Raw genomic sequence first — 14,925 nt, 5'->3', positions numbered from 1 at the left:
TACTTCCATGGAAAGGTGAACAAATATTTTAGAAAAAAAAATGAAGTCAGAAACCTAACGTTTGAGGTTGAATATTAATCTAGAGTCCCTCATTACAAGTTGCAGAAAATATTAAAATAAGTTCCTCTCTAATCCTATCCAATTAAAAAACCAAAATCAAATAGAACAAACAAACAAAGAAACAAATAAACAAATAAATAAACTAATAATAATTTTGTACGTTTGTTGATTATGGTGACCTCCACGATTAGCAATGAGACGAGCTCACATTCCTGAAAGCCCTCGAGAGTGCCGTTCCCATATAGAACAACAAAATGCTTGCCAACGTGACAAATCTATTGAGACAAAAATATTATCTCTAATTTTATATATGTTTAAAAACTTATAATTAAAAACAAGTTGGATCCGATGAATTAATTAAATAATAATTTGGATTTCTATAATAATAAAGTGGCGCACATGAGCTTGTCTTAACCCACCTCATATTATAATGTTTTAGTTGTGCTTGTGCATTAAAATATAGACCCAAACCAAAAAAAAGTACACAAAAGATATAGAAAACTAAGCTTAGGTCAAAATACAATAAGCTTTAACTAAATTAAAGTAGTCGTCCCCACACGAAAATGATCACATCTAGGCGGGTTAACACCATAATTTACTAATTTTATGTTCTTTGATTGTTGATTCTATAAAATTAATTATTAAAGTTGATGAAGGTGCACATTATCTTGTTTATTTAATTAAAAAATTCGGGGAATATCTATTATTATTGTAGAATTGGGCAAGTGGAAGAGAAAATGGATTCCTTCCTTGGTTTTAATACTCATATAATAGTGTTGGAAAGACAAATGAGCATGCTTTTTCAATCACTTTTTTAATAAAAAAAATGGATTAGTTTAGAATTCAAAAGAATACTTTGTACAGCCATTTTTAAAATATAACAGATAATGTGTACATGTACTTCATTTTAGTAAAATAGTGCTTGCTTTCATTTGCATCTTTGTTGCTTAAAATAATGTTTTTTATAAGCCCCCTTTGCTGGTTCCAAAGGATTACAGAATATTATTCAAAGACTTTATAATTTTCTTTTGAGAAAGAAAGACTTTATAATTGAGAAAGCCATCTAACCCGAAACAAGGTATCTTTGTAAGAATGGAGAACTATTCTTTTTACATTCCTCGATGCATGGGGGCATATTTGTACTATCCAGGAGTGACTTTTCTTGGCATGCACTATTGCACTTAGAAAGCCCCTCTTTATATTACATCTACGAGCTATATATGCATACTAGAAGTCTCCTATGTCTCCATAAAAAAATACCTTGGCTCCTTTAAATATACATGAAAATTTTTATAGGCATAATCACATAATAAAAAACATTTTATAGATATAACTTTTCCATGACTTATGAATTAAAAAAGTTATAATTTGTGGGTAATAAAAATGGTGAGACAAGTGTATATAAAAGTGGTGTTAGACTTAATTATTGTCCAACAATCATAATTTATCAATTTAACAAATTGTGAAAATTGATAAAGTCTTACTTAAACAATGAAAATGATACTGTTAATAGGATGGTTTAAATAGTATTACAATAAGCATTTAATGTACTTATTTGCAAAATGATTAATTATATATTAATAACAATAGGGTACTATTTCGGCATTTCCAATACAATTGAGTTGGAATGGTTCCCTGACATTTGTGAAAGTTTCATTTTGGAAATAGGACTTGACTAGGTTTAACATTGACATTAAACAAATTATGGATTGTGAGGAATTATATATATATATATATATATATTATAAAATTTTTCCCCGTGTTCCTCTTTTTTGTTTCATCTACCTAATTTTATAATTAAACCTTTTTTTTTATAGGTTCTTTGTAATATTTTTAAGGTGACATTCATGTGCATTACCGCATTTCAATAATAATAATTATTATAAAAAAAAAAAGTATGCTATGAGGAAAGGAAAAAATGTTTTCATGCCTATCAAAATGTAGTCATGGCAATTAATAGAGAAAGCTTAGTCCAAGTGCAATGTCATCTCTCTCATCCCACTCTACCTCACGACAAGATCTCACTACCACTCTTGGAAGAAGTTTTCAACCTTAAACATTTTAAAAATGATTACTCTTTTATGGCTTTTGTCGTTTCTGGTAAAAATCTCTGTTGTAAGTTGTAACGTACACCAAAAGATCATGAATGATATGGGTCAAATAACCAAGTTTCCTTCCAATTAAAAATTCAAGGAGTGGTGCTTTCAAATCTTTCTTTAATTTAGACTAAACATAAGTGAAAAATAATGCACCAATAAATTTCTTCATCTAGACACTTTTTCTTTCTTACCGATCTATGCAGTAAAAAAAAAAAAAAAAAAAAACATTTTTTACGAACATAGCATCCATTCCTTGGCCCACAGACATAATAGAAGTTGTAAATTAGCTAAGGGAGTCTAGTGCTAATATGGGTAATCACATTCATAATCCAATCATATTAATAAAAAATACGTTAATAATAATAAGTTAATCAAATAATTGAAAATGAACTCGACTTGTGATGTTTAGCTTGGATCATGGCTTATCCTCCACGTGGCAGCTCCTCCTTATTATTCTTCATGTGAACTCCCCCACCCTGTCCCTACTCTTCATCCTTTGCCACAATACTCGCTCTCCCAGCCTACTAACCAATAAGCTCGCGAGTGTGTCTTTTGAAGGATCAAAAATTTTCTGAGCTCGGGCCCACTTTCCTATCTAACTTCTACTATGCTGGCCTAATACGCGACTACCGTTTGATTAGATTTTGATTTCATGTACGGCTGAGATCTGGAGTTCGTTTTTGGAAGCACGAGGCAGTTAGTTGGTGGTGCCACGTAGGATTGCTTTTTTTTTTTTTTTAATGATCGACCCCACCGGGTTTGATGTCTCTTCAAACTAAAAGTAAACGCCACGACGGATTCTAATCCAACGGCTGATAGAGCTTCTTCGTCTTAAAATGTAACAATCTTGTCCCTGCGTTTATTCTCAGGGTCCCACGTTAGATACTCGAATTAAATAATAATAATAATGAATTTGACCGGTTTGAGCTGTCATTTTGGAAACCCATGTCCCCCCGCCTGATTAATTAAATCTATACAACTTTTGTGGACTCTGTATATTCAATTGAATTTATTAACCGAGGGTTGATAGTTTATCTTTATCGCTGTGTATTTGGAGTATGTACACAGCTGGATTCATGTTTTCAAATACAATTTTATTAATTTTTTTTTATCATTTTATAATATTTTTTTTGAGAGGTATCATTTTATAATTAAAACATAGAAATCGTATTTTATTAATTTTATTATTTTATAATCATAACATTGGAATCGTATTTTCAAAGCATAATTTTAGTTAGATAGTGTTACAACATAATTATCATTTTTCTATTAAAAAAAAAGTAATTTTAGAGATACAAACTTTTTTATAAAAATTTTTATAAATTGTTGATGTGGTAGGTGGTTATTGGTAAATAAAAAAGTGATGTTAATAGTAGACCTAAATGAAAACTAATAAGAAAATGACCACATTAACAATTTATAAAAATATTGTAAAATAGTTTGTGATTATATCATTACTCTAAAAAAAAAAAAAAAACTGTTATGTCTATAATATTTTAATAATATTTTCACAATAAATTCGAGATAGTTGATTGTTACAGGTTATTAAAATTACTTTTTACCCACTAATAATGACAAATAACAATCTACCACAATTTGATATTCTAAGAGTATTCATATCTCAAAATTCTATCCCATCCTATTTTAACATCTCAAAAAACTACTTAATTAATTATACCATACCATTTTACAATACTCTTAACATTTCAACTTTTATTTTATAATATAACACATTAAAATAATATTTTTACACAATGAAATAATATATTCCAAAACCAAATAAAAACAAAAACCCAAAATCCAAAAACTCAAAAACCCAATGAGAGAGAAGGATTGATAAAGTAAGTGAATAAAATATTAATTTTTTTTTTAAAAATTTAGAATTAAGTTACAGTGCAATTGTACTATAACACTATTACAAAATTTTTACAATAGTTAATATAGAATCGTATTGTAATACTATTATAAAATTTTTATAATATTAAAATAGGTAATTTTTACAAGTATGAATGTGTGGAGAGAGTTTTGAGCTTTTAGAGCATTCCTAATGTGAATGCTCGAAGCGATCGCCTTTCTTTTAAAAAAATAAAAAATTAGCGTTTTTAATTACCGAATTGTACCTATTCCCAAGTTACCGCCAATTCCACGTGGCAGAGAAGATATTTATTTCATATTAGTTACAGCCAATCAGAGAACGACAAGTCTAAATCAACATGTTGACTAGAACCGACCTGGCCTAATATCCTTCCACGGCTTCGGATTGATATTTTATATCACGCGCATACGGCGCGTGCAGATAGAGAACAACGAACCCAAAAATATAATTAAAAAGAAAAAAGAAAAGAAGAAAGAATAGAGAACTGTGAAGATATAAATTTAAGGAAAGTGACACGTGGCTATTGAGTGCGCACTGCCTATATTCTATCAGAAAAAGACGTCTCTGCCATGTTGGCATTGGCTGATCTCGAGCGTTCGATCTAATTTTAATCGAACGGACAAAATCGCATCAATATCGTCACCATGAAATCAAAGCCGTTGTTCTACACTTTGCTTCCGCGTGAGACTGACAAAATCAGTGGGAGAGAGAGAGAGAGAGAGAGATGAGGCTTTGAGCACAAAAAGCACACCAGGTGAGAAAGAGAAAGCAAACTCTGCGTGAGATAGAGATAGAGATAGAGAGAGAGAGTCTGAAACCTTTTTTTTTTTTTTTTTTTTTTTTCGAGTGTGTTTTTCTTGGCTTTTGCGAGAGTCTGAAATCTGAATCGTTGATTTTTGCGGTGGAAAAGTGGGAGAATCTGGAAGCTTTTGTTGATAGTTTTCTCCGGCGAGGAATTGATGTTCGCCGGAATTGAGCTGTTGAGTGAGTTTGATTTGATGAGAGAAGAGTGAAAAAGCTTATGGAACGAAGCAGAGAAGCAAGAAGATCATCATCATCATACATGGCGACCGGAAATGGACAACCGAAACGACGTCACAGAAGCAATAGTCTCCGAGACTCACCTGGTATGTACTTTATACGAGATTGCTACGAATTTATGTACGTGTTTGTGTGTATGTATGTGAATTTCGTTTCTTTTTGTTGCAGAGGAAGGTCAGGTGGAGTTGCAAGAGGCGGTGAAGTTACGGAGCAAGAGAGATCGAGAATCGCTGATGAACAATCGGAGCAAGAGGAAGAGAACCAGTTCTAAACGAGAAGAAGGAGAGGAAAGCACGGAAGAGAGCGTCGGAGATGAAGAAGATGAAGAATACTCCACCGTCGTCGTCGAAGACAACAACCACCGCCGGCCGGCGAGATCCTCAAGGCACTGGAAGGTCGCCGATGAAATGATCGGCGTCTCAGTCCCGAGAAAAGCTCGCTCCTGTAAAAATCTAAATCTCCCTAACACCTCATCGTTTTCGGTTCATAATTTTGTATTTGAGAATAAGAAATGAAAATTTTGATTTTATTATTATTATTTTTATGTAAAAAAAAAAAAAAAAACAGCTTCAGCGAAAAGAGCACACGAGAATTTGGTTAGCGCAAATGGCGGTAAAGAAGAGCTGGTAAAGCTTTGTTTTTTTTGCTTTGATTTTATTATTTTTAATTTTTGAAAATATTTCTATGAATTTTGATAAAAATCTGATATTGGTGTAGAAGGCTCAGCCACAAAATTCTCAGGAAGACATTGAGATTGAAATTGCAGAGGTTTTGTACGGATTAATGAAGCAGTCACAGTCACAGAGCAATAAAAGTAGTGGGAACTCTTCGCATGAGCTTGACCCGAATCCGAACCTGAATGACATAAGTGGGTTGTCCACGGTTGCAGCCACCGCCACGGCCCCTCAGACCTGTGAGTCTTTGAGTATACTTAGCTTTTTCAGCCATACTTTTAAACTATGTTTTTTAATTTATTTATAAATTTTAATTTATGGGGTGGTGGTGTTTTGTGATTGTAGGTGCAAAGAAGAGGAAAATGGAGGGTGAGAAAAGTTCGGGTACGGTTGAGAACAGTGAAATCGAAAGTGAACAGCTTGAAAAGACTGAAACTTCTTCTTCACCAAAAGAGTGTGTGTCATTGGAATCACAGCAAGAGGTGGACGCTGCAGTAACAGTGATAATGGAGGAGGAGGATCTGAAACCGTCGGATAAAGAAGCTGGAATCGGAGACTGTGTGTTGCCAAGGAAGGAATCAGCTACTCCTTGTGGTGGTGATGAATTGAATGCTGTTGAGGATGTTCAAGATTCCACAAAAGGGTAAGCCATCAAAGAATAAAAGAACATTTCGCTTTCTTTTTTTTTTTTTTTTTTTTTTTTTTTTTTTTGATTTTTTGATTTTTTTTTTGATTGTATGGGTTCTGTTTTTTCAGGGTTCTGACTGTTCCGGAGGCTGAGAACAAGCGAGAGGAGAAGTTGGAGATTGATTTGATGGTGAGAAACCAATCACACAACCCCGAGATTAGATTTCAATAACTGTTTTGCTGTCACTTTTTTTTTTTTTTTTTTTTTTTTTCCTGAAGAAGAGTTGTATTTTTCATTAGGCTATGCCTCCTATGCCTTCTTCTCCTGATGGGGACGGCTTCATTGATTTGATATCGGATCATAAACCTCCGGTTAAAGATGAAGAAAAGGTAGAGAAATTTGTAAAGAAGGAAATGGTGGTAGAAGAATCTGAAGATAGGAGAAAGAACAAGGTGGAGGCAATTGGAGAAAAGAGTGAATTGCCTAAGCTTGATTTGGAGAAGCTAACTCAAGATAGTGGTAGTGTTCGTAGCATTAGGTTACAACAACAACAGCAAGCTAAGGCTAGCATTCCTAAAGTAGAGAAAACTGGTAAACCTACATTGCATTCTTTTTTATATCCAATTTTGATGGTTCAGAAATTTCTTAACTTGAATTTTGAATCAATTTATTGAAAATATCTTATTAATCTTTGTCTTACAGCTCAATCGGATTCACTGCCTTTTCCAATAGCTGTTCCAGGCTGGCTCGGTGGTCTTCATTCTCTGGGGTATTTTACCTTATCATGTTTTCACTCTTCGTTATTTTTTTTCTTGAAATAGATATTGCTCCGTAGCGAAGATTTTAAACCAATTTTTATTAGCAGATACATGCCACCCTTTCAGACAGTTGTGCCAATGGATGGGATCACCGGGTCAGCCACACCATTACAGGTATCATTTGTTATTTCTTTGCGCTGTAGTTGTTCCTTTTATGGTCGTTTTTCATTGTTTGATTAGGAAATGCATTTGAATTTGCGAAATTGGAAATGTGCAGCCCCCACAGTTTTCTCTCTCCCAACCTCGGCCAAAGAGATGTGCAACCCACCATTTCATTGCTCGCAACATTTGTTTGCACCAGCAATATACGAAGATGAGCAATTTTTGCCCTGTGCCAGCTGGTCCTGCTGCTCTAGGCGGGGCCAAGATGAACAATCTCAATGCCATGCCCCCTGCTGAAAAAATGATTTTTGGAAACCCATTCCAGGGAAGCTTTCCAGGAAAGAGTCTTAATGCTGTGCAGGAAAAAGGGCAGGCTGAAACAAATTTTCCAGGGCATACTGGGAAAGATAAGGGCCGTGAGGCTGCCAACTTGACAGAAACAGCACAGAGAAAGCAGGTTGTGCTTCAACAAGCTCCACAGCTTGCCCCTGCTGGTAGCTTAATGGTATGGTTTAGTCTTCTGCATTGCACTTAAATTATTAGGTTGGTCTTTGGAATTGTCTTTGAATTGCTTTCATTTATCACATTGGTTCTATATGTATGGGTGAGAGTTATTCATTCTCGTCTGTTTGAATTACAGTCGGGCCCTGCTTTCATATTCTCTATGGGTCAGCATCCAGCAGTAGCAGCAGCAGGAGCTAATCAATCTGGGTCTTCTAAACATGCAAATTCAGCAAAGAATATTCCCTTGACTAGTAATACAGCTGCTGGATCTCTGGGGAGTAACTCTGCTTCTGGACCTTTGGGGAGCTCTTCGGTGTTACCAGCAGTAGCAACAGCAATGAGCTTTAACTATCCAACTTTTCCAGCCAATGAAGCTCCATACATGGCAATACTACAGAACAATGGGTACCCAGTCCCTATTTCCGCTCCAGTTGGAACATCAACAGCATTTAGAGGAAGCAATCCTGCTCAAACTATGCCTTTCTTTAATGGGCCTTTCTATTCATCGCAAATGTTCCATCCGTCTCAGCTTCAACAGCAACAGCCTCACTTGCAGCCTCTGGCCCAAACAACTCATCAGAGTACGAGCACATCAAGTGGCTTATCATCATCCCACAAGCAGCCACGAGGCGCCCAAGGTAGTGGCAATAATCTTTTGGCCTCATCTAAGCAGCATGTGCCACCATCCAATCAATCTCGCAAGATTGAGGCTGAGACGACCCGGGAAAATACTCAATCTGTTGCTGATAGTCAAGCTTCTCATACCCAAAAAAGTGTTTATGTGCAGAACTTCACGGTTCCAGGTCAGCCCCTAAATTATACTTTGATGCCCTCTGCAGCATTGGGCGTAAGTAGTGGAGGAAATCATGGTGAGAAACAGCAGCAGGGTTTAAAGAATGTGGTTGAGCTCTTCCCTTCTCCAGCGTTTGGCATGTCCTTTGCGGCCTTTAACGGGAACACAACAGCTTCAACCCTTAACTTCTCATCAATGCCACAAAATCCGGTAATATTTCAAAGCCTCCCAGATATGGCTCGGCAAGGTTACCAAGTTTCACAGGCTCCTCAAGCTGCACAGCCAAAGAATCACCAGGTATCTGAGGGGAAAACTAGAGCTAATTCAATCAATTCAGATGATGCAAAGAAAGCCACTTTGGGGAAGCCTTCAACAACTACAGGGCAGACCCTTGTTTTTGATAATTCAGCTAGAACTCTTAGCTTTATGTCATCACCTGTCCCTGGAAATTGGCCTTCTCGCTCCATTACCTCGACTACAATAACAACAAATGCTCCCACTGCTGGTAATACTTCCAATTCTCAACAACAGCAGCTGCTTCAGCTTCAAATGCAGAAGCAGCATATGATGCAACAGCAGCAACCAGCATTGTCAGCTCGAAGTAAAGCATCAACAACTAACAGCTTATCTTCCTCTCCCATTGTTGCCAAGTTCCCAACCAATCCACCCGTTTTTTCACAAACTCTAATTCATTCTAATAGCTCTGTCCAATCTTCTCAGTCAAAGAATGCAGGAAAAAACCCGTCTTCCCAAGCCCCCACTACATCTTCTGTGGCATCCAATGCCCCATTCCTCAATTATTTATCCCAGCAAACAGGGAGAGCTCCTTCAGGCCCTGCACAGATATCTTTTGGAGGAAATTCCAAGCCAGCTTTATCACCACAAGGGCAACAAATGCACACTAATAACCGGTCTTCATCTACTTCAGCTTCTGGGTCTCCATCTACTGGTGGTAACTTGAGAACAAATAGCACAGGTGGCAAAGTTGGTTCATCAACTAATACATTGCAGTCGCAACAAACAGAGAATTCATCAGGTGGAACCGGCCAGAAATCCTCTCCTGTTTGTGGGAGGAATGTGCCTTCAATCTTAAGTACTTGCCCCAGCCACATATCTGAACTCAAGTATTGAAACTAAGCTGCAAACACCACTGCAGAAGCACTTTCACCAAGCCCATAATACTCTGCAGCTGCACAATGGAAACTCCGCTGCACGGTTGCATTGTGGTTTCAGGCAAGGCAAACCCACAACTTTGTTCAAGCTGGTCTCCAATTGCTTAAATTCAATCAGTGCTACTGTCATTCTGCTTGAACCAATTGATGCCGCATATTGTTAACCATGTCCTGCAAATTTGAATGGGATAGTGTGTGTATATACGGGAGACTTCAGGGGCATGTGGGTTGCTTTCTGAGGAGCTGAAACATTGAATGTGGTATGGCAGATTGTGACAGAGGTGAGAAAAGGAAAAAGGAAAGAGTGAGTTTTTGGAGGATAAAGATTCAGTGGACGTCAGTGTTCTGACAAGGCAACAAGCACTACACGTGGAAATTCACCACCACCAATGAACTTATTTGATAGCATGAGATGGCAGGTGCGGGTGGGAATTGTTTAATGATAAAAGTATGGTGGGCTTTACTATGGCTCAAAGTTTGAACTTTGAAAGTGGGTCTTCAAGTGGGGGCCTACCCATTATGCTTGGTTTGTCTTATGGCTATAAATATTATGGCTATTGGTGTTCCAAGCGGTCTAATTCAATTTATAATTGGTCTTCTCTTATGTGATGTTGATTTGTACATATGATAATGTAGTATTTGTTTAGAAAGCAATGTACTTAAATTCAATTTTTTAAAAATATTATTAAAGATTGATATGCTATTTTGGTTTCTATCGGATTTGTTATTGGGTTATGAATGGGTGGGGGGACCCTGGAGATTCTAAAGTCAATAAAAATCTTGAGGAAGAGACTAAAAAATCTATAAAGAAAGGGGTAGAGATGTTGGAGTTGGAAGCAAACAGGTTTGATTGGCTTTTCATTTGTCTCTTTGCCCACCTTTGTGCACTGGCATTTTCTTATTCAAACTTTTGGAGGCTAGAGACTTGTGTCTCACTCTCAAGCCATGGATGATAGACCCTTAGATGTGGTTGGGTTGGTTTGGCTTCGCACGAGTTCTAATCAAAGTTTAATTGATGAGTTGACCTTATCAAAGATATGAAGCACCTCTGGATTTTTATTTAATGTTCTTTCTTTATACCATGTGTTGCTTTTCATTTTGTTGGGGTCACTTCTCTCTCTCAAGGGTTGGTGGGTCATTGCAAGTGGGGCCCGACCTTAGGGAAGTGTATGTGCACGCAAGGGTAGGCCATGGACCAAAGACTTGTGCTTAGCTTTTGAGCAGAGAATATGACATTCTGGCTTGGATCTTTTTAAATCTATGATGTGGAAAGTAAAGTTGATATGAAAGTATGCATCTTTTTAGCCCATAATTTGTGGAAGTTTGTATACTTTACACGTTCCAGATACCTGACGTTTTTATTTGTGTAGGAAAGCATATTGTGCGAGTCACATCTACAGTAATATGCTGAGGACATTCTGGTATTCCATTTGATTTTGCTTTCTTAGATCTTTTCCTGAGATAAAAAGCATTTAACATAAATGGTTCTCAAAATATTGTTTTGATTTTAATTTTTAGACTAAAAGTCTCCATTATATGCCACATTGGCAAATGACTTTAAAAATGAAAAGAAAAAACGAGGAGTCAACAGCAGAAGAACCAAAAGAGAAGGGAAAAAAAAAAAAAAAAAAAAACTAGAAGCAAAAAGAAGTGTTGTTTAATGTTCTCTATTATTAAATCACAACCCTTTTATCTTTCTGAAGTTTTCTGTATCTCTATTATTCGTCCTGCATCAATCTCCTGTCAGGGTTGTGATTTTTTTTTTTTTTTTTTGGGTTTAACTTTTATATTTTCTTGTGATATATTAGAAAAAGTGGAAAAGACTAAGATTAAATTGCGGTTAAAGGTATAAAATATTTACCTTGGTTGTTTTGTTTGTGACCTGGGGGTCTCTAGTATAAAATCGGACTTCAATAATTATTATTATTATTATTATTTTCCACTTGAAATTGATTTTAGTTCTTATTTAATAAAAGCTTAACCTAAACTAGTTTTGCTACCAAACTACCTAACTCATAATGGAAACAACATGCTGGCAAAATCTTAAAGACCCAACTTTCCCAAGATAGTAGATTGACAAGTAAATTATCAAAGAACACGATATTGACAAATAATGGTTTTGCCTTATAAAGGAAAATGAAAACCCATCCATAATGAAAAAGGAAAGTTTTGGAATTATGAACAAAGAAGTGTCTCGTAAGAAAGCTTGAAAACATAGTGGTTACACACCTTATATTTAATATTTAGGACCACAAACTAGATCTTCCCAATACATTTCGATGCAAATTTTTTATTTATTAGTAAGTTACACAAGCCCCATGAATTTTAAACCCACAACCTCATCCAACACATGTCCACTTATGGAGGAGAGAGGCCAATTTGTGTCCAATGTCTTCTTCGGCTTGTCTATCGAATGGATCCTTACCAATATACAAATCTAGAACCGACTGACATAGGAGTTTGCTTTGGATACTTCTCACCTCATTTCCATCAACTATTGAAATTAACAGAAATAACAGTGAAAACTAGCACATAATGGTCTAAGAATAATACAAAAGAGAAGGTTCAACCATGCTTGCAGTATCTTTCATTTATTTGATAGGTGTCAATTTTTCAAAAACTAAATTTTCCTAAAAAGAAAGTGAAATATTAACTACTGCTTATCATCTAAAGATTAGGGGGTAATTCATTGTAGCGTTCATGTACAAAAAAGTTGAATCTATTGTGGTCCAAATGTTAAGTCCTCATAAATATCTTTAAGACATTTCTAGAATCCACAATGTAACAAAATAAAGAATATAAAAAATCTTCATCCTTGTGTTGGAAAATTATTGATTAATTCCACTCTCATCCTATATGGTGTACTCCAACATGAAACCACAAAGAAATAAGTAAGTTCTATTTGAATCAAAGAAATGGACCAAATGGACCAAAGTTGATCGAAATGGACCGATGGGGATTGAAATGGACTGAATGGACCTAAGTGGACCTGAATTGACAGAACTGGACTGAAAATAACCGAACGGGACCGAATAGACGGAATGGACCTAAGTGGACCGAACTGGATCTAGGTAGATTAAAATGGACTTAAAAGGACCGAATAGCTCAAAAGAGACCAAAATGGACTATACAGACCGAACTGAACCGAAATAGACCGAATTGACCAAACTGGATCTAAGTGGACCGAATTGGACTGAATGGATCAAAAGGGACCAAAATTAATTGTATAAACCAAACAGCACCGAAGTGTACTGAACTGGATCGAATAGACTGAAGTGGGCCAAAATTTTATGCAAACGTGGCTCAACAGGAATATAGTAACAATAAATGCTACATTTAAACTTTTAAATATTATATAGATGAAAGGCTGATGAGTTATATTTTCAACAACAATGTTTTTGTCCCAATTTTTTTGGGTAAACTATGAATCCATCAAAAATGCCATGTGCAACCACAATCATGTGTATAAGGTATCAATACTAATCTTACCCCTTTTTCCAAAATTGCCTTTTGATCATATTCAAAGTTGACTTGGACGGAAGATAATTACAAAAGCTTGTTACCAGAGCTCAATTACAAATTTATAAGCAAAAATGAAAAACTATGTATTATTTTGCACAATCATAAGTCTAACCTCTATAGTCCTCAGGTGCAGGTATTTAATTAATGATTATAATGGCCATCTGGCTTATGATCGCTACTCATCAAGGGCTGATCCTGGGCGATTCAGCATTGGCAAAAGCTCCCAATGCCACTACTTCATATTCAACCCTTAAATGACAGGTTAATCACATGACTCCATCCTTGATATCGACCATGCTCATGAATGGTCTGATACATGGATGTTTTCTTCTTTGCTCATCCCTTTAAAATCATTTAAGAAAAAGACAAAAAAAAACTTAGTGCACAAAACTACCACTTTTGCGGAGTTTGGATTTGGTAGAGGTGATTAGTCATTGGTCGGCCTTACTCCTTTTTATTTTATTTTTTATTTTCTTGTTTTTTGAAAAGTTTATCCTAAACTTGAACTTGTGATACGTCGTCTTTGGTCTTTGGTGAAAGACACTTGCCATCGCCTTAAAGCCCAACTCCATAACAATTAAAAAGCCTTCCCTCCCACCTCCCAAAAAAAAAAAAAAAAAAAAAAAAACTTTTAGCCACCAGATTGCTTTAAATCGAACCCAAAACCCTTCATGCAACCCCCAAGTAAATTCCTTCACCCAATTTTGATAATACTCCAGCTCATCTTAAAGCCTTTTTAACTCAATTTCAGTTCTTAAAACTTCAGGGTGATTCTCATATTTCTCCTTAAAAATCTGTACGAGATAGGCAAGATATGTGCACAATATACTGAACGGAAACTTTGAGAACAATTTTTTACGTTAAGCTCTGGAATTGAGGAAACATTGCTTCTGTTACTATGTCACTTCAAGTAGGATTCCACACTCTATAATTTGATATTGATTAACTTTTTTTTTTGGGTTTCAATGTTGAATTGAGGAAACATTGCTTCTGTTACTATGCTGAATAGAGGAAAACACCTATTCTAATTCACGACCTGCATCAATCTCCTGTCAGCGTTGTGATTTTTTTTTGGGGTTTAACTTTTATATTTCTTGTGATACATTAGAAAAAGTGCAAAAGACTATGATTAAATTCGGTTAAAGGTTAAAGTTAGAAAATTTATGCCATGGTTGTGGCCTGTGGGGTATTTGTACCACCTTACTAATTCAGGTCAACTTATCTTCACCCTTCAAATCACTGTCTTCAAGATTTTTGAAAAAGTATATATGCCTAGAAAGACAGATGGACATTGAAGGATCTAAAAAGATAAAGAAACAGATGGTTGTCTTGTTTGTGATTTGGGCGTAAGGTATAAAATTGGACTTCAATTATTATTATTATTTCACTTGAAATTGATTTTAGTTCTTATTTAATTAAAGTTTAACCTTAACTAGTTTTGCTACTAACTCATAATGGAAACAACATGCTGGCAAAATCTTAAAGACCCAACTTCCCCAAGATAATAGATTGACAAGTAAATTATCAAAGAACACAGCATGACAGATAATGGTTTCACCATAAGGAAAATGAAAAACCCATCCATAATGAAAAAGGAAAACTTTGGAATTATGAACAAAGAAGGTCTCATCAGAAA

General features: G+C 35.7%; 1 protein-coding gene across 2 annotated transcripts; it reads left to right on the top strand.

Moving 5' to 3' along the window:
* The first annotated feature begins 4,738 nt into the window (after positions 1-4,738).
* LOC115970748 (protein TIME FOR COFFEE) lies at positions 4,739-10,478 on the top strand. 2 transcript variants are annotated; one of them, XM_031090356.1, is made up of 11 exons: positions 4,739-5,162; positions 5,245-5,520; positions 5,644-5,702; positions 5,797-5,989; positions 6,096-6,393; positions 6,507-6,567; positions 6,678-6,969; positions 7,081-7,147; positions 7,244-7,310; positions 7,414-7,803; positions 7,939-10,478. In XM_031090356.1, exons 1-11 carry the CDS (start codon positions 5,057-5,059, stop codon positions 9,724-9,726), a joined length of 3,597 nt encoding a protein of 1,198 aa, XP_030946216.1. In that variant the 5' UTR covers positions 4,739-5,056; the 3' UTR covers positions 9,727-10,478. The 2 variants fall into 2 exon arrangements, with proteins under 2 accessions (XP_030946216.1, XP_030946215.1); XM_031090355.1 differs by having other exon boundaries at positions 5,794-5,989.
* Positions 10,479-14,925: the final 4,447 nt, after the last annotated feature.

The sequence above is a fragment of the Quercus lobata genome, chromosome 12 (genome assembly GCF_001633185.2).
Source record: "Quercus lobata isolate SW786 chromosome 12, ValleyOak3.0 Primary Assembly, whole genome shotgun sequence".
In the NCBI taxonomy this organism is placed as follows: Eukaryota; Viridiplantae; Streptophyta; class Magnoliopsida; order Fagales; family Fagaceae; genus Quercus; species Quercus lobata.
This window is presented reverse-complemented; position numbering and strand designations above follow the sequence as displayed.

Coding starts and splice junctions, on each gene's coding strand:
- LOC115970748 (XM_031090355.1), top strand. CDS start 5,057: ATGGAACGAAGCAGAGAAGCAAGAAGATCATCATCATCATACATGGCG. Junction 5,703..5,793: donor ATGGCGGTAAAGAAGAGCTG/GTAAAGCTTTGT, acceptor ATATTGGTGTAG/AAGGCTCAGCCACAAAATTC. Junction 7,148..7,243: donor GGTGGTCTTCATTCTCTGGG/GTATTTTACCTT, acceptor TTTTATTAGCAG/ATACATGCCACCCTTTCAGA.